We start from the raw sequence: 24,528 nt of genomic DNA on the forward strand, positions 1-24,528 counted from the left end.
CTTGACACTACAGGCAGTCGTGAACGAGATTTTGTGACAGCCATGTATAGGCATAGGCGTAGTTCTATTACAAGGAAAGCCTTTGGGTGATTTCTTATTGTTATGCGAATAAATATCAGTCATAAAATAAAGCAAAATATATTTGTGATTTATTGAGCGTGTCATAATTTCTTTATAATTGCAACGTCCTTTATGAAAACGAAATGTGTTGCGCATTGTTTTTGACTAAAGATATTCCCATATTGCGCTTTAAGTAAACGAATGACATACCTGTCAGTATATGTCTTTGAGTGCTGCCCCAACTGCATATACATATTTTCCATGTCAGGCATTCAAATCATGAACTGCGAAACCACGTTGAAGCGCGAAAGCTTTAAGATCACAAAAAAGGCTCAATTTATGCCAAAACTTTCGGATCATATGTTGGTTCAAGTCGGCCGCCATCCAGCTGCCAATTTCGCTTAATGTGACGCTCCATCATTTTAAAGAGAATTCAGAAGCTGATTCAGACGAGCAGTTCGCTTTCTGTGGAGAGTATATGAACTTCTATCCACCATACTATAAATACATTGCTAACGCCTTTCTGCTTCCTTTATTTTCTCTCCACCTCTCCGGTGTATGTTCCATCGCCCCCGAACACTACGCGCGTTAAAGTGTTCTCCTTTCTCCTGTCCAATTAGCATTCGAACCCAGCGTATATTTCCATTCCGCCACCATTTAGCTTTGCTCAGTTGTGAGCGGCTTCCGATGAAGCTTACCTTGTTTTATGCGGTGAAATATGCTCTCGTCGCCAAATGCTGGTTCAGGTAAGAAGAGTTTCTTTCGTTCTTTTTGATTTCATTCTTTGGTCCTCCATCAAACCTCAAACCACAGCTTCATCACATATGCAGTTGTTCGAGCCTCGCACAATTGTCAGACAGCCGTTACCGTTTCCTACTCTGTCCTTTTAGTCGTATTCGGTTACCGTGCCTTTCTGTTATTGCTAATTGGCGCCTAAAACCCCATCAAATAATATCAGCAGCACCCAGCTTAATGTTGTGAAATGTGTGCCCAAGAATAGTTTCGCCGGGAAATTTCGCCGCGCTGAAGGACACGGTCACTGCAAAGTAATTATGGGTTCCGATACAGTAAGTACTCGCCCTGTTATTCTTCCAAGATGTCTCCTGAGCCACCTTCTTCAAATATTAACATGCTGCACCCTCCAGACATGTTTCATACTATGTGACCACATCGCATTTGGAATAGCCACAGACGTTGTGGGCTCACGCATCTTTTACTAGGCGCCATGCCGAAGACTTCACGCACCCGCGCGATTAGAACATCAGTTGCAGACGTGTATGACATTGCGCTCTCGGGTAGATCCGCCATTTGATTCCAGAGTGCAGTGGGTCGGCACAGTTTGCTCTAATTGCGGCATACTCGTGCTGCCAGTTACGTATGTTTTTAATGGGTGCCAGTTTTTAAATATACGCTTTCAGTGCAGAAATGACTACTCTTGCTTTCTACGATCTAGAGGAATCCGTGCGCTACTCTGCATTCGCGGTCCCTTTTCCATGAGTTTTTCCCACGAGATTTGAAACTCCTGCCACCTTGCCCACTGAGATTTCAATTAGAGCGATTTGTTTCCGTGAAAATAAAACCATGCTTAATCTTTCTTCACCGTTTCCTTGACATACCTTAACTTTGTTAATAATAATAATTGGTTTTTGTGGAAAGGTAAGTTTTCATACACATGATGGTAAACCAAGAAACGTACGCATGTAGGCTTATGGTTCGAATAGAGAGAAACAAATCTAGATTGATGGCTCTATGAATTTGACCATTACCTAAGCAGCAGCAGTGATCCAGCAGCATCTCCAAAAATTTGGACGTTTGTCCCTGAAAGCAGCAGAACAAGGTACTTTGCATTGTGTACCCAATTCTCAACTTGGGGTTTTTTAATAGTATAGTCTCTTTCTAGGAATGCTGCCAGCATCATTTTTTGCCTAGTGTAGCCTACTGCCTCCCCACTCCTTCAGGACGTCCCTAATCTCTGTGGGAGCTTCCGGAATGTTGTTTCCCTTAGGTGACTTTTGTAATAATTTCGCTGTTTTCAAAGGCAAAGCCGATCTTCCTTACTTCAGATCTATTATCGTGCGCATAGGTGATATAAAGTATTTCCAGGAACACATGAACCCTCTTGGAATTAGAAGCGCAAGGTGCGGCGGGAAATCAGGCTGTAGTAGCAAAGAAATCAAGGGGCACTAAATGTCGTTGCCGGCGGTGGCAGGCGTGAACCTCCTGAAATAAGGAATTTATTTGGACAAACGCCCTCCTGGCGCACACAGGTTGGCGCTGCTTCGAGGCCTGTCCTTTTGCCAGCAAAGACTGTCTCTGCGCCACACTTTGATCTTAGTATCAACGGCCATTATAGCAGGTGATACATGTCTTCCAGGAGCGCTCTTGTGAGACATCATCTGTGGAAGAAGGGACAAGAACGGCTCCAAATATAGCGTGCAGGTTCATTGGGCTGTTACCATAGCTGCCACTATATTAAACACATTTCCCGCTACAGCATCTTTAGTGAGTGCACATTTTTTTTCGTTACTCTTTTCGATTCCATTTTTACTGGTCTCTGCGTTCCTATAAAGAGGCCGCCTGAACAAATCCAACATGGCAGAAATGAAAGGGTGAACAGATATTAATTTCAAATTCAAATTCTCTGGGTTATGTCCACCTCAGCGTAGAATCTTTAAAAAGAAATTCCAGTGTTCTGATGTGTGCAAGCGGCTGTAGAATGATCTTGAGTCACATCCGCTATCAAAATTGACCTTGAGGATTCGCCTGGATGAAATGACCTAATCTTGATGCGTGCATGTACAAGAAAAGTCACTATCGCTGTATTAGATGGAAAAAAACGTCTTGTTTGGCGAAAGGTTTATTAAACCTTATAAAAAATTATGACTGAAAATTTCTCAAGGAAATCTCTGAAACAAGTGTCGGCGGCGTGCTGCGGCAGTCCAGGGACAACCTCAAGCATCCTGGGAAGTTGGCTCAGTTTCGCCGTGTACCCTGCGTAGAAGAATGAGAAGTGCTTCACGCTGTGTAGTGGAATAAGGTCACTTAGTAGAGAGCGACTCGGAAGGTTGTTAATAGCAGGAAATTGGACCAGTTGGTTATTGTGGCAGTTGGTTAGCACTCTGTGTCCATACCAGCAAATTACGATTTGAGAATGCTGAGGTCGAGCATTAAGAATAGCCGAGAGCCAGCTGCTGGTGAAATCTTGTTGGATTAGCTGCACATTTATTGCTACCCAGAATGGTAGCGGCAGTACCTGGAAATTTCGTTTAACAGCAACACAGATAGCGGCTTGAAGCGATGGCTCGCCAGGCACCATCGTTAAGCGTTACTGATGAATTGCGGCTAGTAGGATCATTAATGGTCACAAAGAAAAAGGCGCTTCACTTTGTTGAAACAAGCATAAATAGGTAAATGCATAGGCCCGTATTCAAAGATGAGCAACCATCGGCGCTACTTATCCGCTGGGCAGCTCGACATCGTTATGCAACTGCTCGTTCTTACATGCTTCGCTGGAACCGTCAGCGCGAGCTAAGAACCTCGTTATAAGCTCCTTAGTGACGAACTAGTGCTAGTCGCAAGTCTGTATCAAGAGTTGAGAGATTGTTTTCAGTTTACGAGCGGCGTTCGCACTTCGTTCCGGTCTGACAGTACGTGGTGTTGGTATCGGCGAATTCGGATCTCGGAAGATTTCCTAGCAGACCATCATGAAGGCGAATGAGCCATCAAGAAGCTACCACGCGATTTTCAAACATATTATCTTTTAGTTGGCACTTCGGCTTCCAACAAAGGAAAATACTTTTAAAAAGTGGTAGTGTTTTAACGTAGTTAAGCCTTGTTGACGTGAGAAGCCATGTTTTTAGTCTGAATGGCTCAGAGATTGGTTAGCTGGTCTTCGGCACTTCTGGCGACGATATTAGACTCAGGTTAAACTGATCTGACCCTTTCGCGCTACAGATGCAGGCTGATGAAGACGACGATGTGGAATGCACAGCGCGCGAGTGTGCCGCAGTTAAACACGAGGCGTGAGCGGCTGAGGCGATACCATAGTGCTCTCCTGCAACAGCCAGCAAAGCTGATCTGTTCGCGCCACCGCCGGTTCGAGTCTCAGCCGAGGCAATATTTATTTCATTATTTCAGTTATGTATTTGTAAATTAGAAGCTGCCCCTGCTATGCTTGACTTATCTTAGTCTCCAGTCTGTTCATCATGATTATCAGCCTGACTACGCCCACTGCCGGGCACAGCCCTCCCCATGTCTCTCCAATTAACCCTACATATTCTTTGCCAGCTGCAGCCACCTTATCCCCACAAACTTCTCATCCGTCTACCTAAAATTCTGCCGCCTGTAGCTATGCTTTCCTTAAATCAGAATCCATTGCGTTAGCATTAAGATTCTTAGAGGCGTCAATTCATTCTTACCGCGGATGCCGAACCAGATATTCAAATAAAGAATCGTCCCTCAGCAGTGTTATTGCCAGTTTTATTACCTATGTGACGGCTAGTACCGCCACAGTAAGGGTCTCCTCTGCATGTCCGTATAATCATTGTTTGTCAGAAGTTCTAATGATGAAAATTTCAATCAAGAAAAACTTGCCGTTTTCTTTACGCCTCAACTGTATGTAGGGAAGTTGTGGCGCAGTGGTTATGGCGCTCGGCGGCTGACCTGAAAAATGCTTGTTCGATACCGGCCGCGGGGGGTCGAATTTCGATGGAGGCGAAATTCTAGAGGCCCGTGTACTGTGCAATGTCAGTTCACATTAAAGAACCCCAGGTGGTCAAAATTTCTGGAGACCTTCATTACGACGTCCCGCATAGCCTCAGTTGCTTTGGGACGTTAAACTGCATAAAGTATGTATGTATTCAGGGAAGGAAAATTAAGAATTACGTTCCAAGTGAGCCTCTTATCTACACGAAAATTGTCCCGACATTGAAGCCATTATAAGTGTTTTGCGTCACACAGAAGCAACCAAGGCATGTGTATCGTAAAGTCGAACATCAAGTAAGGTCGAATATCAATTAAGGTCGAATATCAAGGGATCTCAGAAACGGTTTTCCGCAATCTAGCGGTGTCATAACCAGAAGTACCCTGCGTGCAGTATTGCAGGCTGTATCTTCGATGATTAGTACGTATCTAACAATGTCATGCTATCGACTCTTTCGCACGCATTTCGTGTGGCAGTAATGCTTTAAGGGATAATGAGGAACACTTCGGGGGCATCTAAACGGAGTAACTCGTGAAGACGCATAGTAGCGGCTTCAGTAGCAGCCCAATCAAAAGTACGTCCTAACATCACCGCAGGGTGGCCGAGTTCTCACTACGCCGGAGCAGCCTTGGGGGACCAGGCTTAGCACTCAGCCAATGTAACCTCATGCGGAATCCCTGGCGTACAAGTAGCGACGAAGAGTGTAAAACAGACGCTGGTTCTCACTTACGAAGTCGGCGGTCACTGCAGCCAAAGTCCCTGTGGTTCGCAAGCTTCTCAATCTTCTTCCTTCTGTCAGCCCACAGCTTCGGAACGGCTTTGTGAACCCTGCTTTAAGTTACCCCTAAATTTCATCGAGAAGTGATAAGAAGTTAAAAGCAGAGCAATTCATTCTCAAGACACACTAGCGAGATTTCTTAATCTGCACCATAAACTCAAACGCGAGAAAACATTGGGTCTGCATAACTGCATAGCAGAGGCAAAGTATTTACTATTAAAGAGACCCAGAAAGGGGGTCTCAATAAAGGTGCGATATTTCTGGGATGTTAAAAGACGACGGTTCATGATTATCCCCCAGCAAGAATTATTTTATTCCGTTTTGTGGAAGCTGAGATATATGCAGACAAAATTTGAACTTCCACGTCTTCGCGCCTTTCCCTCTCCTCTCTCACGACAAAACGGCGGCGCTCCTCCGCCGGCCCCACTCACTCGACCCCATTCTCTTCGGAGCATCCGAAGGGAGCAGAATTTGGTCGCTCGCTTCCTCGGCCTTTCGCTGCCCGTACCCGGCGCCTCGTGCCAGTGTCGACCTAGCCGCCGGTGCGGCCGGTTGCGCGCGGCGGTCGCCCCGTCGAGCACGTGCGCACACCGCTGCCGCGGCGTGTGCCTTCGGCGCCTGCGGCCTTCGGCCTTACTGCCCTGATTTTGATTTTCGCTTCCAGTTCAGCAGTTCCAAGGCCCTTTCTCCGCCCCAGTCGCCTGGTGTGGTGCCTCCCCGGAGCCTCTACTGAACCCTTGCCAGCGCGTCGCTGTAGCAAGTTTTTCGTTCTCGTTTTACTAACGCAGCTTCGTCGAGAGGTTACTGCCCCTCGCTAGCAAGGTCTTTTTCTCTTTTCCTTGTTCTAATCATTCCCCTGCGTTTCCGCCTGGTGTTTCTTTGTTCTCTTAGCACGTGGTCCTCACCTTTTCCTCTTAAGTTTCTTCCCCTCTCTCACCTCTAATATTAACACCTTCACACCCTCCCCTTCCTTATAAGCTATTCTTTGTGTCTAGCTCTTCTACTCCTTACCCCTCACTTTTCTCCCACGTGTTTTCTTATTTCCTTGCGCCCCTCATACTTGCCTTTCCACATTCCTTTGAGCCCATTCCTTACCCCTCTTCTTTGCTCATTTTTACTTGCTGTTTGTTCAATTTGCTGCTTTTCCCTGTTGTTTCTTGCACATTTCTTAACCCTTTTGTTTACTACTGGTTCAATGTTTGTCGTCTGCTGTTTTTTCTCCATTTGTTAGCCGTTTCTTTTTTCTTCCTCGTTCTCATTTTTTTTCTCACTCTCACTGTCATGTTTTATTTTCCTCGCGGTTTTTTTTCTCGTTTGCATTTGTTAACCGTTTTTCTTCCCTCTTCCTTTTCTCATTGCCGCGGTTTGTTTCTTCGTGTTTTTCGTGCGCATTGGTTAACCTTTTTTCCCTATTTCTCATTGCCGTGTTTTGTTGTCCCGCGTTCTGTCGTGTGCATTCGTTGACCTTTTAATTCCCCCTTCCTTCCCAGCCTATCGTCGTGTCTGGTTTTCCCGCGTTTTTTCTATCGCTTTTGTTAACCGTTTTCTTTCCTCTTCCTTTTATTGTCGCGCTTTGTTTCTTCGTGTTTTGTGTGCCATTTCTTAACCTTTTCTCTCCTTGTTTCTCATCCTCGTGTTTTATTCCTTCGTGTTCTCGTGCGCATTTGTGACCTTTTTCTCTCCCTGTTTTCCATTGCTGAGATTTGTTTTATGGTGTGCATTCGTTCGCCTTTTAAATCCCGTTCCCGGTTCTTTTGTGTAATATTTTCCCGCGTTTTTTTGTTTGTGTTTTTGTTCACATTTCTTAACCGTTTTCTTCCAACTTCCTTTTCTCATTATTCTGATTTTCCCCTCCTGACTTTCCCGTGTGCATTTGTCGAGCATTTTTCTTTTGTTCTGTTCTCATTCTGTTATTGTTCCCGCGATTTTTGTGTCCATTAGTTAACCCTTTGTTCCTTCTGTTTCTCATGGTCGTGTCTTACTTTCCCGTGTTTTTTTCGTCCGCATTTGTTGACCGGTTTTCCTCTCACGGCAGTCTCTTGTTTTCCCGCGTCCCCTTTTTACGCATTTCTTAACCGCCCGCCCGGCTTATTCCTCTTTTCTTCTGTAATTGTGTTTATTCCTTTTCTCATTTCTCTAGCGCACTTGTTCTCCCCCCCTTTTTGTTTCCCGTGCCTCTTCTTTTTGAACTCGCAGGGGAGTCCCATCCCATCATGGGGGACGACTCTGCGAGCCATCACCCAGACACCGGGCACCCCTCCCGCAGCTCGAGGCGCCCGTCCTGCCAACAGCGGTCGGCCAGACTGGCATGCGAGCCACAATTCTACCTGCGCCACCTCCGCCTGCGGGTGGGACTCCTCCTGGAGGAGTAAAAGAGCCAGCATGCTCTGGCACCGCCACTCTTCCTGGGCCCGCCCAAGACCCCTCCTCCACCAACCGGCAGCCAGGCTAACACTATCCTGGATGGCCCCGCTGGCTCCAGGCCCTCATCGCCCGAGCGCTCCCCCTCGCCGGTCGTCACGCGCCAAAAGACCCAATATCTTAAAGCACACCCCGACCAACCCGCGGGTCCCAGGCGCCAGCCGAGAAGACCCCGCCGTCCCAAGGTCCAGGCCAAGGAGACGGCTGTCGCCTCCGCAGGGAGCCCCAAGGACTTGGTTAGCCCTACAAACGTAGACGCTCTGCTCACCAGTTCTCTTGCAGGCGACTCCCCCGCCCACGCGGAGCAGGATGCGGTCGCTACTGCCCTGTGGGGCCCACCTCCTGATTCCTGCGGAGAACGGTCCCAGGCCCTGGAGTCGGTGCTCGTGGCGGCCAGCCAGCAACTCCGTGCTGAGACCTGCAATGCTGCACCCCCGTCCGAGGCCCCCTACAGACTCTTTCATTCCTTCCTGCAGCCAAGATGCTGGAGAGGTAACGAGCCTGCCCCCCTCATTTCTCCTCTCCTGAAGCAGGTAGCCAGAACAATCGTGGCGGTGGGGGTTGGATCCTGGTTTCACGCAAGGCGAGGGGCCCAGCGGCCCGAAGACGCTCCCGGTATTCCACGGTGCTCTTACAGCCCCTCCAGAGGTCCGTTTTCCTCCGGGACGTGGTAAAGGAAGAATATAGCTCCTTTCTGTACTCCCTTCCCGGAGTCCTGGAGGTCCGGATCAATCGGCAGCGCAACATCATCGCTTCCAACGCCCTAGCGAGGAGTCCCTGCCGGTCTCATGGGGCTGAGATTACTCCTCTCCATCCCGGTCAGGGCTTTCGAGGCTTCCCGCCCTGATGACCACATCGGAACCATCTTCGGCGTGGACCCGGCGGTTCCGGACAAGGACATCGCGCACACCATAGAGGCCTCCGTCGACATCATGAGTATCCGGCGCCGCGTTTACGCTGCTACCATCCGTTTCGGCGCAGCCCCCCCCCCCCCCCCGGACCAAGTCCAGGTTGCCGGACTGCAGTTCCGGTTTCATCTCTTCAAGGCCCGGCCCCTGGAGTGCTCCCTGTGCGGCGGGTACAACCACGTGGCCGCTTCCTGCACGAGGCCTGAGCGCTGCACCTTCTACAGCGGCCCCCACCACCACAGGGACTGCACTGCCGAGGTCCCCAGGTGCCTCCACTGCAAAGAGCGCCGCCGAGCAGTGGACCACGCCTGTCCCTGCTGGAAGGAGCAGAACCAGGTGACCACTGCTCTACGCGGGACTGCCAACCCTGGTACCCGCCGCGCCGTCATGGCAGAGCTCTGCCAACAGCAGCAGCTCAACAGGGAGCCGCGGCCCGCGACAGCCAGGGGCCTCAGCTACGCCAGGCCCTGCGGTCGCGGAGCTCCTGGCTCCCCCGTCCTGCTGTTCGGATCCCGGCCCCTACCCAGACCGCTACCCCGGACGCCCAGCAGTCGGGGACGGCGGCTTTGCGGCTGGCCGTCCAGACCCTCCTGCCACAGCTCCCCCTACCTCAGGAGCTCGAAGGTTTTCTGAGGAAGCTCTCGTTGAAGAGAGCCCCTCCAGCGGCAATCATGGCCAGCCGTAAAGGTCCTAGGGCAAGGCAGCACGTCCTGCAGTGGAATGTGAATTCCCTGCGGGCGCGCCATGCCAACTTTAAGGACCTCCTGTTGCAGGGCACTTTCAATTTTGATGTCCTTGCATAACAGGAGACCCGTGTCCTAGTGGATGCTGTCCGCCTTCCTGGTTACACGGGCTCTGCAGGTTGCTCCAGCTGCGCACTTCAGACCTGCAGTGCAACCCCCTGTCTGGACACCTCCCGCCCACAGTAAAGGCCACGCGCTGCCGTCTATGTGTGGAGCAACCTGCCCCCCACCATCCTGGATGTGGCCTCCCCAGACATTGGCCCCATACAAGTCCGTGCTATCCGCGTCAGCCTCGGCCGCACGGACGCATCGGTGGCCTCCGACTATGTTCCCCCGGCGTCCCCTGGGACCCTTCCTGCCTGACGGGTTTCCACTCCCGTCTGGGCAAGGATGCTTTGATCTGTGGTGATTTTAATTCCCACTACAGTGATTGGGGCAGCCAGATGACCTCCACCCGCGGCAGGAAGCTCCTGGACGTGGTGTCGGCTGCCGGTCTCCACGTGCTGCGGTCCAGGGCGGCTGTATTCATCCGGCCAGGCCACTTCACGGTTATCGACCTGGGCCTTCTCTCGGAAGCCTGCCGTTACTCCTGGAAGCGGGCGGCAGACTCTCTTGGCTCGGACCACTTCCCCATCTTCCTGAGACCTTCCTCCGACAAACGTCCACAGGACAGGAAGTATCATGTCATCAAGTGGTCCCAATTCAGGGAACTCACTAAAGACATCCCTTTTGCAGGGGACTTTCTGGATTGCCTGAAATCCTGCGGCCAGGTGGCCACAGTGACTGTCTCGTACACAGCACATGCCCCTGTCCCCGGCCTCCGCCTCCTGGGCCTCCGCGCTGCCATGCGTCGAGCGGAACGCTAAGCAGAAAGGACGTCGTCACCTGCGGATTGGAAGGCCTACCGCAGATCGATGCAGCCTGCCGCCGACAGGCCAATCGACGGACAAGAGAGAGCTGGGAAGGCATCTGCCACTCTCTCCAGACCGCTCGTCAGTCATCCAGGGCCTGGCGCCTGTTCCGCTCCCTCTTGCAGGTGGTAAGTAGCCGTCACCCTGTTTTGTGGGCAGCCATCGCCAGGGGCGTGTCCTCCCAGGCCCTGGCTGAGCAGCTGGCTGACGACTTCTCTGTGGCGAGCCTCCCAGGTCCCATCCTTGCACTGGGTCCCCCTTCTCAGCCCTCTCCCGGACGACCCGCTCTTCCAGCAGGCCTATCCAGTTCTTTCGCAGCTTTGTGTGATGCGCCCATCACCCCCCACAAGCTCCACCGAGCGCTCCTGGGGCAGATGGACTCACTTTGCAGATGCTGCGAAACCTGAACGCCCCTGAGCAGGCCCGCCTCCTGGAGGCCTTCAACAGCATCTGGGACAGCGGGATCTTGCCAGAGAGCTGGTCCACGGCAATCGTGGTTCCGATACGGAATGCGAGGAAACCCTCCAGGGCTCTTTTCTCCTGGCGGCCTGTCACGCTGACCTCGGTGGCCTGAAATCCATGGAGTTCGTGACCCTTCAACGCCTCTCCTGGATGGCCAGCGCCTGTGGCTTCCACTCTGAGTGCCAGACGGGCTTCCGCAGGCACTGATGTACGGTAAATTCCATCGCCGACATGGTCTCCGGCATGGAGGAGGCCAAGGAGCAAAGGGACGTCGCCCTCTTAATCCTCCTGGATGTCCAGGCAGCCTTCGACAACCTGCCCCACTCCACCATTGAGCAGACCCTGGACGAACTCTGAGTGATCGGGCGGTTGCGTCAATTCGTACCCGCATTTATTTCCAACAGATCCATGCAGGTTCGGGTTGGGGGCACTCTGAGCTCTCCGCCGCCCATCACCACCGGGGTCACTAAGGGCTCAGTTCTCAGCCCCTTCCTCTTCAACCTGGTCATGGCCGGCCTCCCGTCCGTCATCCAGCAGGGTCTTTGCCACAGGGTCTTCTGCTCCGTGTATGTGGACGACGTCGCCCTCTTGGTCCTGGCCTCTCGGAGGCACATCGCTTCTGCCAGGCAGGCCCTCCAGCGAGCCCTCGACGAGGTGCAGTGCTTCCAGGCGTCCAGGGACCTGGTGCTCGCTGCCACCAAGTCAGAGGCACTCTTCGTCCTTCCGCGGGGTTCACGGGCCACGTCGCGAATCCGTACCTTGCGGATCTGCGGCAGTGACCTCCCCCTGGAAGCAGTAAGTGAGGTACTTTGGTCTCACCATCGACCATCGCCTCACTTGGATCCCGGCAGACAAGCCCCTCTTGCTCCACCTGGACCGCGTCGGCCAAGCAGCCGAACGCCTCCTGGCACGCGGGGATGGCTGTTCCTCTACCTGGGCCATCCGGCTGTTTGAGGCAGCTGGGACATCAGCGGTGCTCTATGCCCTTCCTCTGGTGACTCTAAAGACCACCCAGTTTCGCCGCCTCGAGACCACTCGGCTGAAATGGATCCGCCGTCTCCTGGGAGTCCCACAGAGCTCCAAATCGCACCACCCTGGCCGAGGCGGGGGTGCTCCCATTAAATCTCCTACTCTTACAGAGAGCCCACACACACACGGACCGGCTCCACCATGTTCCTGACGGGAGATCCCTCCGTGCACGCCTCTCAGGACGCCCCCACTCCAGGATGGGCATGCTCTCTGCTGCCTACATGGAGTCTCTGGGCCCTCCCGCCAGCCACCCTGCCTTCCCCAACCACCTACGCGTCCTCCCCTGCAGATCTCCCTGGACTTCGGAGGCACGTCGAAGCGCCACAAACCAGCTGCGGCCCTCAATCAGCCCGCTACTGCCTTCCTGGATGCGATTAAGGAGCCCACCCTTCTCTTCACCGATGGCTCGGTGCTACCAGCCACAAGAAAGGGGGCAGCGACACTCGTGGCTCCGCAGCTGAAAGCGACAAGGACACGCAAGCTGCCCTTCCCAGGCAGTTCCACTGCGGCTGAGCTGGCCGGACTCCACCTGGTAGCGGACCTGATTGCGACCATTCCATCTGGTCCAGTCGTGGTCCTCTGATTCCCAGTCAACCCTCCAGCTGCTGTCCAGGCCTATTGACAATGTGGCAACTACCTCCCTGCTAAGGGCCCGCCTGCAGACCCTCGACAGATGCTGGCCACCAGATATTTCTGCATTTGGAGCCGGGCCACTCCGGCATTGAGGGCAACGACCTGGCCGACACTCTGGCCAAGTCTGCCCACACCGATGGGTCCCCGGTATCCTTTTCAGTGACTCAACAAGACCGCCCGCCTCTCATCATGCAGATTGTACGGGCACTTCACCGCGACCGGAGGACTGCGGCCTATAAGCCCTTCCGCCAGCTCTCGGACCAGCTGCCCAGGCGGGGCCGAGCCCTCCTCCTGCGCCTCCGCATCGGTTGCACGTGGACGCCCTCCAGATTGTACGCGTGTGGCAGGGGCCACACTCCTGCCTGCCCCTCCTGCGGGTACACGGGGACACTCGGCCACCTCCTGCTGGCGTGCCCGACCCATGATTCCCCCAGGCTGCGGCTCGAGTCGGGATACCGGGCACTCGGTCTCCCGCCTACCATGAAGCACGACCTCCTCTTCCCGGCTCACAGCCAGCTCCTGGCGCATCGGGTCCTCCTCTCCTTCCTCGAGGAGACTGGCCTGAGCATCCTCCTCTAGACCTTTGCCCGGTCCAGCACGAGGCGATGGATCTAAATGGACCGATGCTCATTCCCCCTTCCAGGTGCTTGCACACACTCCCAGTGCACCGTGGCTCCCCTCCCTGTTGGACGCTGACGTTGCTGCGGCAGTGCGACTCTAGAACGGCTTAGGGACGTCCATGGAAACTGCGGTGGCCCTCCCCTCTCCACTCCCTCCCTACATCCCCTACCCCCCTGGTCCCCAAGAGTGATGCCCTAAGAGCCAACATACGTCAGGACCAGTATCCCCCTCCCCCTTCATAGCAACAACCGCCACTACCACCACCACTCGGCCCCTCTCCTACCTCCGCCGCTCGCAGCAGCGCATGACGGCTGAAAGAATTTGGCGCTGTGAACCAATGATAACCCGCCGCTGCTGCCCTCGTTTGCAGGACGGAACATCGTCTATCGTCTGCCAGGTTTTCGTGCGAAAGCCCGGCAGCGCGCGTCGCCGCGAGGTGCGAAAGCGGGAATTTGTAAAAATGTATTATAAATTTCCCGCTCGCTTTTAATGTCTCGTACGCGGCATGGACGCTCGGTGGCCTGTACTCTACATAGTACAAGCCTCATAAATACAATCTCAAACACCCCTTTCCGTGGCCTTTTAACCAGCAAAAAATGAGTTCTTTTATCCACGGTAGACTGAGTGTACAAAGATGGCATTTTTGGAAACAAAAACAATAAAGAAAGGTATTTGGCGGGCCAAAGTTCGCTAGCCAAAGCTTTGTCAAGAGGCCTCTGCTTCGTTGTTTTTTTGCTTTAGTCATCTTGCATAGAAAAAGGGCACCATTAGAAATAATACTTTAATTCAGGAATAGATTTGAGTCCAAAAAACCAGGAATATCGAAGTTTAGAATGGATTGAATTCACTGCAAAAGCTCACACTTCCTGGGTCGGATGGTTCTTATTTGCAGGAAAATATGCACGCTTGTCGAAATAGGCGTACCGCAAGTGTTGGCCGTGTATATTTCTTTGCCCGGTTCCAGTCGCAAAGTTTCAGTGGTTATGGTGGCCCACAGCGGTGCGCAAAGTCTTTGGATGAATTACCACAGCGGCGGCCCAGTTTCGATGGAAGCACAATGTAGAAAGGCCGTCTCGGTAAAAATATATAGACAAATATTAGGTTTTAAGTTCTGTTTTAATCAGGCACGTTGCAGTGCTAGAAATCTCATTCTGTCGTTGGTAATAATAATTTCTGGAACGAGAAGCTTCAAAGTACCGCCTTCGCTATTCTTTTTCTCACAGGTCGACGTTATTTTATATTGCACCCTTTTTCGTCGCAGATGAGAAGCAGAAAAAAATTGGCGGTGGTTTAGCTCTGGTAAAACCTGGAGTGACTCAATAGCTACAGCTGGCTGAGTGGAAGTTGGCCACGTGACCAACCACGTGATGAACCACGTGATCAACCACGGAGCCGCGCCACCGGCAGCTGCTACGCACCACGTGGCAGCGTGGCGCCGCAGCCACAGGGTGGCGTTGCGCCACGCTGAAGGCTCGAAATGCTATCGTAATGTAGCTATCGCTACAAAAGGATTATGAGGCCTCTTGACGAAGCGTTAGCCAGCGAAATATGGCCCACCCTTGGCCTTTTTCAGACGTTTTTTTTTGTTTTCATGAATACCATCTTCCTGTATTCCGTTTGCAGTGAATAATAGAAGTTTGGCACCGGTGAATAATAACTTTGCTTCTGCTACGCAGTTGCACTTTCCCATTGTTTCCTTGCGGTGGAAATTATGGTGCAAATTTAAAAACTCTCTTGCTATTTTGTCGTGATAATGAATTGCGCTGCCTTTAACTTACCTCTTTATGAACTCCTATTATAAAAGCGAGATTCACGAAGCCATTCCGAGGCGGTGCGAACGTAGAGGAAGCTTGAGTAGTGCGTGAACAACAACGACAGGCAAGTTGATCCTGTTGACGGTCCACTTCGTGCGTTAAACCTTACGTGTCTTGCACTCCATGCATCTCAAGTTGTGCGCTAGTGATTCCGCATGAGGGATCATCAGCTGAGCGGTTCGCCTATTCCCCCACGGCGCTAAGGTTGCTCCGGCCAGGAGAGAACTCGGCTACACTGGGGTGATCATTGGACGTGCTTTTTGCTCGGCTGCTACTGGAGCCTTTACTATGCGTGTTCATGACTGACTCTGCATAGATTCCTCGAAACTGCGCTTCATTATCGCTTCAAGGTTACCGCCGCACGAATTGTGACCGATTGAACTCGATAACCTAACAGTGTGAGGTACGTACTAATCTTTGAAAAATACTGAGGTGTGTACCGCCGCCCTGCTGTACTGCACGCAGGGTACTTCTGGTTACGACACCGCCATGGTCCGCAAAATGCTTGCTTGATCACTTGATATTCGACCTTTCTGCAGATACTGAGGCCCTACTTCTTCCTTCGCGATTGAAAGGACGCAGAGTGGCTACAATGTAAGAGCAATTTTTTGTTGATTTCCCGAAAATCTAGTTAAGAGAAAGGAAAACAAGTTTTTCTTATTAAATTTTTATTAGAGCTTTTGATCATTAAAGAAAGCTCCGACATGTAACGATGAACGCTATAGATGCGGTAATAGCGATACTTAAGCGATAAAACTCCTGACAATAATGCTGATTGACAATTTCTTATTCGAATATTCTAATTTAGCATCCGCGAAGACAAGGAGGTGACACCTCTAGGAGTCATTTTTGCGTAATTTTTCCGCACGACTCAGAGAGGGTTTTCCGGAGTTAATTATCGTGTCGGAAGCCACAGTGCAAATTTATGGAAGAATCTCAAAATCGTGTCAAATTTCCTCTCAAATGCCAGAATCGTGCAGCCATTCATAACTCATTTCTTTTCAAGTGACGTATTAGGAGAACAAAAGACACGGATGAAGAAGACAACCATGCCGATTTCATTTAGTCATCCACTGTGTTCTGGTAAAGTCGGGTTTTTAAGCGAGGATCATCAGGTGATACTCTGACATTGATCTCTATAGGGCTTATGTGCACTTTTTTGAGTACTGCGCTTATAGGGTGAAGGATCGGAACCTTTTCTCTTGACATATGTAGGCCGCAATCGGCATTCATTGCTGTATAAAGCATGCGTATAATTTCTGCAGTGCCGCAGCAGAATCCCGCGCTGCGTGTATTCTGCAGTTAAAAATAAAAAAAAAATTGTTTTCTTGGTTGTCAGCGCTGCTTATATAAATTAGCCCACGGATGTAGTTAACCCTCCCCCATTTCGTGTAGCGGAGACGTGCAGCTCGCATTGTTTAGCCCACTGAGACAAAAAGCTGTACGCGTTAGGACGGACTACCAGAGCTTCAGCATCTGACCGGGCCCGCGAGAAACTACAGGAGCGAGCCTGCCATTTCTTTAAAGCACCTTTCGTGACCCCACCCAAGAGGCAGGCTCCACTGTGCCCGCTCTCCATGTTACCTTTCGTGGCAATGTCAGTTGTGCAGTGGAAGTCCTCATGTTCTCTATTTTGTGTCGGAATCTCAGCGCATAAATCAAATCGCCTTGCTATCAACCGGCAGGAGGTTCCCCGCTAGGCATATTTCACCACGCGTTCCAAACAGCCCAAAAAAACTAAGTATATTGTGAAAACCTGTTATGTTCTGTACCGCATCCAGCTGATCGCGGAGTTGAGCCCAAGTGGTTTTGCCGGAAGAACGAAATTCGCGCAGGTGTGGAACTGTCGGGGGCTTCTGACAAGAACGCAAGAGTTTTTTTCTTCGAAGCCTGATTTTTGGCAAGTGTTTAGAAGGCTATGCCCTAAATGGTGTTCGCAAATACAATAACTGGAATCCTCATCGGTTTTTCAATACATTGCTTTATTTTCTAACTGAGTAGTTAGGCTTTCTTGCAGTATTCGCGAGGAACGCGGTGAAGGCTAACAAAGAATTCTAACTTAAGACGCAAGGTCTGTAGAGATGGAGGCGAATATCCTGGCTGGGGGGGGGGGGGGGGGGGGGGCGGAGGCGGACTTAAGGCAGGGTGCGGTGCTTCGCAGAAAGCACGTTTACTTTTGCTTTCAATTTTGAATCTATGCTTCAAAAACAGGAAATTTTGTAGAGCCTTTCGAACATAAAGGTCCATCTCTGCTCTGTTTCAACACCACGAGCGTTCTACGGGTAAGTTAAAAATATCATTCCTATGTTCATTAAAGAAAGTTTTCAGCAGGTCACTTACCTTAAATAGATCATCTAACCTTTAGACTGGAGATCATAATCCTCCAAAAACCTGAAAGCTGTAGACTCCGCGTCATTGGGCAGAATGTCAGTATTGCCCTATAGAGGGGCGCCCCAGAGGGTCCTGTGGAGAGCCCCCCCCCCCCCCACCCAGGAATTACAAGCTGAATGGCTGTAAATCGCTCAAAGCTTTGCAAGTTGTGTTTAAAGTTTTCTGTGGCTTACTTTAGCAGTAAAATGATTTCTATATTAATCACAGCGCTAAAATGATTCTATATTAATCTCAGCCAATAGTAACAGCAGACTGCCGAATTCAATCGATACTGACTAAATATTTTGAGGGCCACAAAGACTACAGCTTTAGTATGATAGTTTTGATAGTTAAAGCAGTAGCATGGCCCATTTTTATTACCAAACACCGCTAAAGTAATGCGCACTGCAAACGCATTTCAACGATATAGACTAGTTTAGAAAGTGATGAAGAAAAGGCATTTGTGTTCGTTTAGATTGATAAAGCTTTTATTTATCTTCTTTTGCAAACTCTGCAATAAATGAAGTCACCCATTGGGTGAATAACGTCCAACAAGCAGACGACAGCAAAGGTGGGGGACACATGCCTCGGGTCTGTTGACTTTCTTGTTGAGTGGCATAATCTTTGACACGCAGAAGCTGGCTAAAGGATAGACTGTTAAAAAGCTTCAGTCTTGTAATCTACCAAGAAGTGCTTGTTTCTTTATACGAAGTCCCTCTGTCCTAGCTGAGGTACTTTAATATTCGCTCCTCCCCTATTGAAAAATCTCGTATATATGTGTTAAATGTGTCTCCTATATACGCAATTATTGGATATGTGTCCACATATATGGTCGTATGAATACGTGCTCGTATGGCATACGCATTCTCTCCACGTAATGGCGAAACACATATATACGGGGTGATACGTGCCTCATATATACGCTATTGGATATGTGTCACACCCGTCCCTCGTATATACGAGGGCCACGTAACCTTCGTACAGATACAAGGGCCTCGACATGGGGATACAATGGCCTTGCAACACGTACTCTGGTGTACAGTTAATAATATCTCTGAATATGTAGGCTACCTGAATGAACTTGCCAACCCTTCAGTGCAGCAAATGCTGCATCCCAGCACTAAATACCAGGCTGCAGACAATGAAATAATTTTTCTTACTGCCTTTATTTTATCATTTTTATCTGACTACAGTCATTGACTACAGGGGCAGGCGCAGGCGATGATTACTTGATGTTCCCCTCAGCATGACCGCCAGGTAGCAATTCAACTGCCTCTGCGCATTTTCTCATCCACGGCAGCTTGTGCAGCTTTGATGTATCCATCAAATGCATCTGAAAGAGTATTAATCATGACAAAATTGAAGACATGCAGGTGCTGTAAAATAAAGGTATTTAAGTCATGCACACTTAAATAAACAAATGCCTTTGTCAGTCAGGAAATGTACCTAAATAAAAGAGGCTTACTGCCCACAGCTGCTAGTTTTTCTGAGCTCATCCGAGGCTTCTGCATGCCACCAGCCTTAAAAAATTGCCGGCATACTGAGCCGGTGATGCTCCTTCCCTGAACTCTCTCTTCCCCTAAGGCTCTTCGGGGAAGGAGCATCACTTTTGTGGAGAACCCCCACAAAAGTTTTGTGGCGTCCCTTGCAAAACAGGAAGTCTCGACCTTGGGAAAGAAGCCAGCGCCACCGCTCTGCACTGACAATTTCCGCTCCCGAGGTGGATCTGCAATAAAACAGCTGCACATATGCTTTGTATAAAGCCCTATAACAGATTGGGGAGAGAAGTATTGGCCAGATTAAAACTGCTAAAAATCCTATTCCTCAGGACTCCTATATGTAACATTACGAAAATGGCAGTTTTCCTTGCAAACGCTACTAATGATAAAACATGACACATCGCTCTCTTCTTCGGAGTGAGCAGCACGATGGGCCACCAGGTCACGTTTATGTGCAATCATATAAGCAGCCTTTGACAAACATAGATGAGCCTTTTTATCTTTACTTCAGGCTCCACTGCACCCTGGCAACAGTAATGCTGCCAATATTTGGAAGCACAGAACTAACAGATGAAAAGGATTATGAATATTTAAAACACAGCAATTAATTCTTAGCACAAGAGGCTGTGCTAATTAGAACACGAAAGGTGAAAGGTTGTGGTCATGCTTAGTGATCTAAGAGTTCATTAAGCAAAGCTGCCCTGAGCTGTCACAGGTTCAAATTGTGCCTGGGGCCTCCTGTGCAGGCAATTTTTTTCCGCTCCACGCCATTTGGATGGAAAATTTCACGTGTCCGAGAGGTGTGCACTGATCCTCAGCCCTATACATTTAAACAGTTTCTAGATTGTTTGCCTGCAGTTACCAAGAACGAGAGCTAAAAGCATTTCAAGCTTACAAACTAGTTCTAAATATGAGAAGCCATCGTACCTGGCCATTCACCTCAGCAATAACACCTGGATTCCTATAGTGCAGCAGGACCCATGCCAGTGGAAGCCTGGAAAGTGTGCAAAGTGTTCGCATTTGCAACAAGAGTAATGTACAGTGTCGGTGAAGTCTTAAGGCCAAAGGCTTTTCGCTTCAGCCGCATAACAGAGCCATTACAGCAATATTAAAGACCAAGTGACCTTGAAATGCTAGCAGGTTTCTTCTTGCGATACAGAAGCTTCCTGCTTGACTACAGTTTTGAATGATCCGCTACATGAATTATTCTAGGAACATTGATTTCACTGCAGCTGATGCTGTAGCCTTAACACTTTTGACCTAGACTTTACATGGTACTCATTAAAGGGACAGTGAGGAGAACTCAATCAAATTTCTTTTGTAAGCAAAATCTGATAGTTCAGCATTTCATGGCTTTGTTGCCGCTTGTCCGAGAGCGAAAGATGCATTTATTTCAAAGAAATTTGCATTCGAAGTTGAAAAAGATTTTTCCCGCCACTCCAATTCAAAACTCGGGAACTCTTATGACGTCACGGCGCACTCTTATGACGTTACAGGACGCAGTGACGAGAAACATTGACGTAATCGCAGACTCCGTGATTTCTCGCGGCTAGCGGTGCGGTCTAGCAGCAGCCAAAATGAAAGCTACCGCCGCCACACGTTGAAGGGCATCTATCGGGGGTCGCTACCATTGCTTCGTTTACGTTTGCACCAGCATCTTGCCGGCGTTACGATGGATTCCGTTCCCGATCCCGATGACAAAGTTCTCGCAAAAACTCCGGCCTGCATTTCAGCGACCTCTGCCCCACAGAGCGTGCGATGCTTTGAGGGAGCACGGTTAGGTTAGGTGCCGGCGGGTTGTTCCCCCTTCCGCCATGAGCAGCCGTTGCAAATTAAATATCATAACCCCAGTGCGGGGAGTCGCGAGGGGCCAGGACAAGGTCAGTGCGTCGCGCCCATCGGAGGCTGGACGGGGCTTTGGGGTCAACAGATTGTGATTCCTTTGAACGGCGCGGTTGCACGGTTGCAGAAGACGGCGTCCAGGTTCTCCCACGGTTGCAAGGGCAAGGTTATTTATTTATTTTTTTGCCACAAAAACGGATGGGTACTCAAGGGCGGTCGCATTTAAAGCAGGCGGCTTGAAAGTAAAGCCGACGCTTCAACGGCTTCTCCGCGTTTCCGGAGGTACAGGGTCCACTGGATCGGGCTCTCTCGCCCACTTGCATGTACCTTCAGATGTGTACTGTGAATGGATTAAATTAGCCGCGAGCTCGAAAAGAACAGCACCGCCCAACGACCGAAGCTATTGAATGATGTCACAACGCGCACCTCGCCGCGGAACCGTATCAGTCTGGTCTGGCTGGCACAGCTGGCGCACTCGGCGCGAAATAGAGACATGATCCAAGTCTCCGCCAGTGTGGTCAGAGTCGCCTAAGCTGCCGAACGCGTCACCGGTCAAGCGCAGTTGGAGTATAGAGGGTCTCGCTTTGGCCGACGTGACGTTGGTGTGCAGTGCGCGCGCATGCGTTACGCCAGGCTATAAACGCGCATTAAAGGGACACTGAGGAAAAATTGAGGTTGCCTTGTATCGATAGAATACAAGCTCCTGATCACAAAAACGCAACTCTTACTGAATACAAAGCTCTTGTAAGGTAGAAAATAGCAAGGACCAAAACACAGGTATCGCCGCCACAGGGCAATCTCGCAAGTACAAGCGTGATGATGTCATAGGACAAGAGACGCCACCTTGGAGGAATGTTGCTTTTTACATGGAAGCTGCGAATCTCTGAGGCTGACAAAAGAAGGTTGCGCAGTTCAATATTGAAGTTAGTTTTGTTTTAAAACCGATAGCGCACATTTATCACACCAGGCACACAGACAAAAGACAACCTGAATGTTGGAAGCAAAGAAAACCAATGCTTGGGGGCGCCACAGGCAGCCAGGAGAGTTTCGATTTGTTATGGCGCTTCGCGTCTATGAGCTTTGCGTGCCCCGAGGTTTTGTTTTTGACGCACCTCGATTTACAAGTGCCGAACAGCAGAGGAACTCCAAGTGCCACTTCAAGTGCTAGTTAACCTTTGAAGGAGGGTGTTGAGGCTGGTCAAATGATCGCCACGGTCGATTAAAAACTATCATGGCACGATGGTCGGTGATCGTACAAGGCAGTTCCCAGTATAAAGAGCACTTGTGTCTTCACACGCTCGCCCGGCGAAACATTCTTGGCTGTGCCATTCAACTTCAAACTACTTAACGGAAATCATTTATTAGGGACGGGAGACAAGGTACAAGGCAGTTAAAAAAAATTGATGGCCTAGCTGTGTTAGGCCAGGATATACGTAGCGAAAGCGCGGATACTTCTGCATCAGAAGAGTGCATTCACTAGATGCGCCTTTATTCATGGTTAAATCTTGAGCCGGCGTGGTGGAGTGGTAGTCTCCGCCTCAAACTACAAAGGCCCTTGTTCGATTCTGAGCCTCGGCACAGGTTTTTTTTTCTTTTTTTCAGTGAGTGGGTGGTGGGTTTCAGTGGCTACCATAGGTGCCGCCACTGAATACGTTGGTTAGCTGTTAAGCGCAGGCTCTGTTAAGGTGCGTTTACACTCCGGAGTAATGCGCGCGCGCGCTGCATGGCGACGTCACATCGGCCAAACCGAGACCCTCTATGCTCCAACTGTGCTTGACCGCCGACGCGTTCGGCAGTTTCGGCGCACTCTGACCGCACTGGCGGAGACTTTAAGCATGTGTCTATTTTGCGGAGGGTGCGCCAGCCACCGCCGGCCCGGCCAGACCGATTCAGCTCTGCGGCGAGGTACGTGTTGTGACGTCATTCAATAGCTTCGGCAGTTGGACGCAGCTGTTCTTTTCGAGCTCTCGGCTAATTTAATCCATTCACAGTACACATCTGAAGGTACATGCAAGTGGGCGAGAGAGCCCAATCCAGTAGACCCCGTACCACCGGAAACGCGCGGAAGCCGTTGAAGCGTGGGCTTTACTTTCAAGCCGCCAACTTTAAACGCAAGCGCCCTTGAGTACCCATTTGTTTTTTTGGCAAAAAATAAAATAAATAACCTGGCCCTTGCAACCGTGGGAGACCTTGATGCCGCCTGCTGCACCCTGCAACCGCGCCGTTCAAGGAATCGCAATCCGTTCGCCCCTAAGCCCCAGCCAGCCTCCAATGGGCGCGACTCACCGACCTTGTCCTGGCCCCTTGTGACTCCCCGCACTGGGGTTATGATATTTGATTTGCAACGGCTGCTCATGGCAGAAGGGGGAAACAACCCGCCGGCACCTAACCTAACCGTGCTCCCTCAAAAGCATCGCACGCTCTGTGGGGCTGAGGTCGCTGAAATGCAGGCCGGAGTTTTTGCGAGAACTTCGTCTTCAGGTTCGGGAACTGGATCGATCATAACGCAGACAAGACGCCGGTGCAAACGTAAACGAAGCGACAGTAGCGACACCCGATAGATGCCTTCAACGTGCGGCGGCAGTAGCTTTCATTTCGGCTGCTAGACCACACTGCTAGCCGCGAGAAATCAAGTCTGCGCTTACGTCACGTTTCACGTCACTGCGTCCTATAAAGTCATAAGAGTGCGCCGTGATGTCATAAAGTTCCCGAGTTTGAATCGGAGTGGCGAGAAAAACTTTTTCAACTTTGAATCCAAATTTCTTTGAAATAAATGCATCTTTCACTCCCGGACAGCAGGCAACAATGCCTTGAAATGCCGAACTATCAGATTTTGCTAACAAAAATAATTTGATAGAGTTCTCCTAACTGCCCCTTTAACAGAGCCTGCGCTTTTCCGCTAACCAACGTATTCGATGGCGGCATCTATGCGCGCCACTGAAACCCCCCACCCATTCACTGAATAAAAAAAAACCTGTGCCGAGGCTCGGAATCGAATCAGGGCCATTGTAGTTTGAGGCGGACTCTACAACTCCGCCACGACGGCTCAAGATTTAACCATGAATAAAGGCGCATCTAGTGAGTGCACTCTTCCGCTGCAGAAGTCTCCGCGCTTTCGCCACGTATATCCTGGCCTAACACAGCTAGGCCATCAATTTTTTTTAACTGCCTTGTACCTTGTCTCCCGTCCCTAATAAATGATTTCCATTAAGTAGTTTGAAGTTGACTGGCACAGCCGGGAATGTTTCGCCGGGCGAGCGTACGACGACACAAGTGCTCTTTATACTGCTAACTGCCTTGTACGATCACCGACCATCGTGCCATCATGGTTTTTCATCGACCGCGGCAATCATCTGACCAGCCTTAACAGGCTCCTTCAAAGGTTAACTAGCACTTGAAGCGGCACGGAGTTCCTCTGCTGTTCGGCACTTGTAAATCGAGACGCGTTAAAAACAAAACCATGAGGCACACAAAGCTCATAGACGCGAAGCGCCATAACAAGTCGAAACTTTCCTGGCCGCCTGTGGAGCCGCCAAGAATCGGCTTTTTTTGCTTCCGTCATTCAGGTTGTCTTTTGTCTGTCTTCCTTGTGTGATAAAAGTGCACTATCGGTTTTAAAACAAAACTTACTTCAATATTGAACCGCGCAACCTTCCTTTGTCAGCCTCAGATTCGCAGCTTCATGTAGGAAGGAAAATTCCTCCAACGTGGCGTCTCTTGTCCAATGACGTCATC

General features: G+C 50.3%; 1 protein-coding gene across 1 annotated transcript; it reads left to right on the forward strand.

The window, feature by feature from the left end:
• The first annotated feature begins 11,393 nt into the window (after positions 1-11,393).
• LOC144121254 (uncharacterized) lies at positions 11,394-13,226 on the forward strand. Its single transcript, XM_077654371.1, has 4 exons — positions 11,394-11,780; positions 12,304-12,577; positions 12,664-12,794; positions 12,843-13,226. Exons 1-4 carry the CDS (start codon positions 11,394-11,396, stop codon positions 13,224-13,226), a joined length of 1,176 nt encoding a protein of 391 aa, XP_077510497.1.
• The last annotated feature ends 11,302 nt before the right edge of the window (positions 13,227-24,528 follow it).

The sequence above is a fragment of the Amblyomma americanum genome, chromosome 1 (genome assembly GCF_052857255.1).
Source record: "Amblyomma americanum isolate KBUSLIRL-KWMA chromosome 1, ASM5285725v1, whole genome shotgun sequence".
Classification (NCBI taxonomy): domain Eukaryota; kingdom Metazoa; phylum Arthropoda; class Arachnida; order Ixodida; family Ixodidae; genus Amblyomma; species Amblyomma americanum.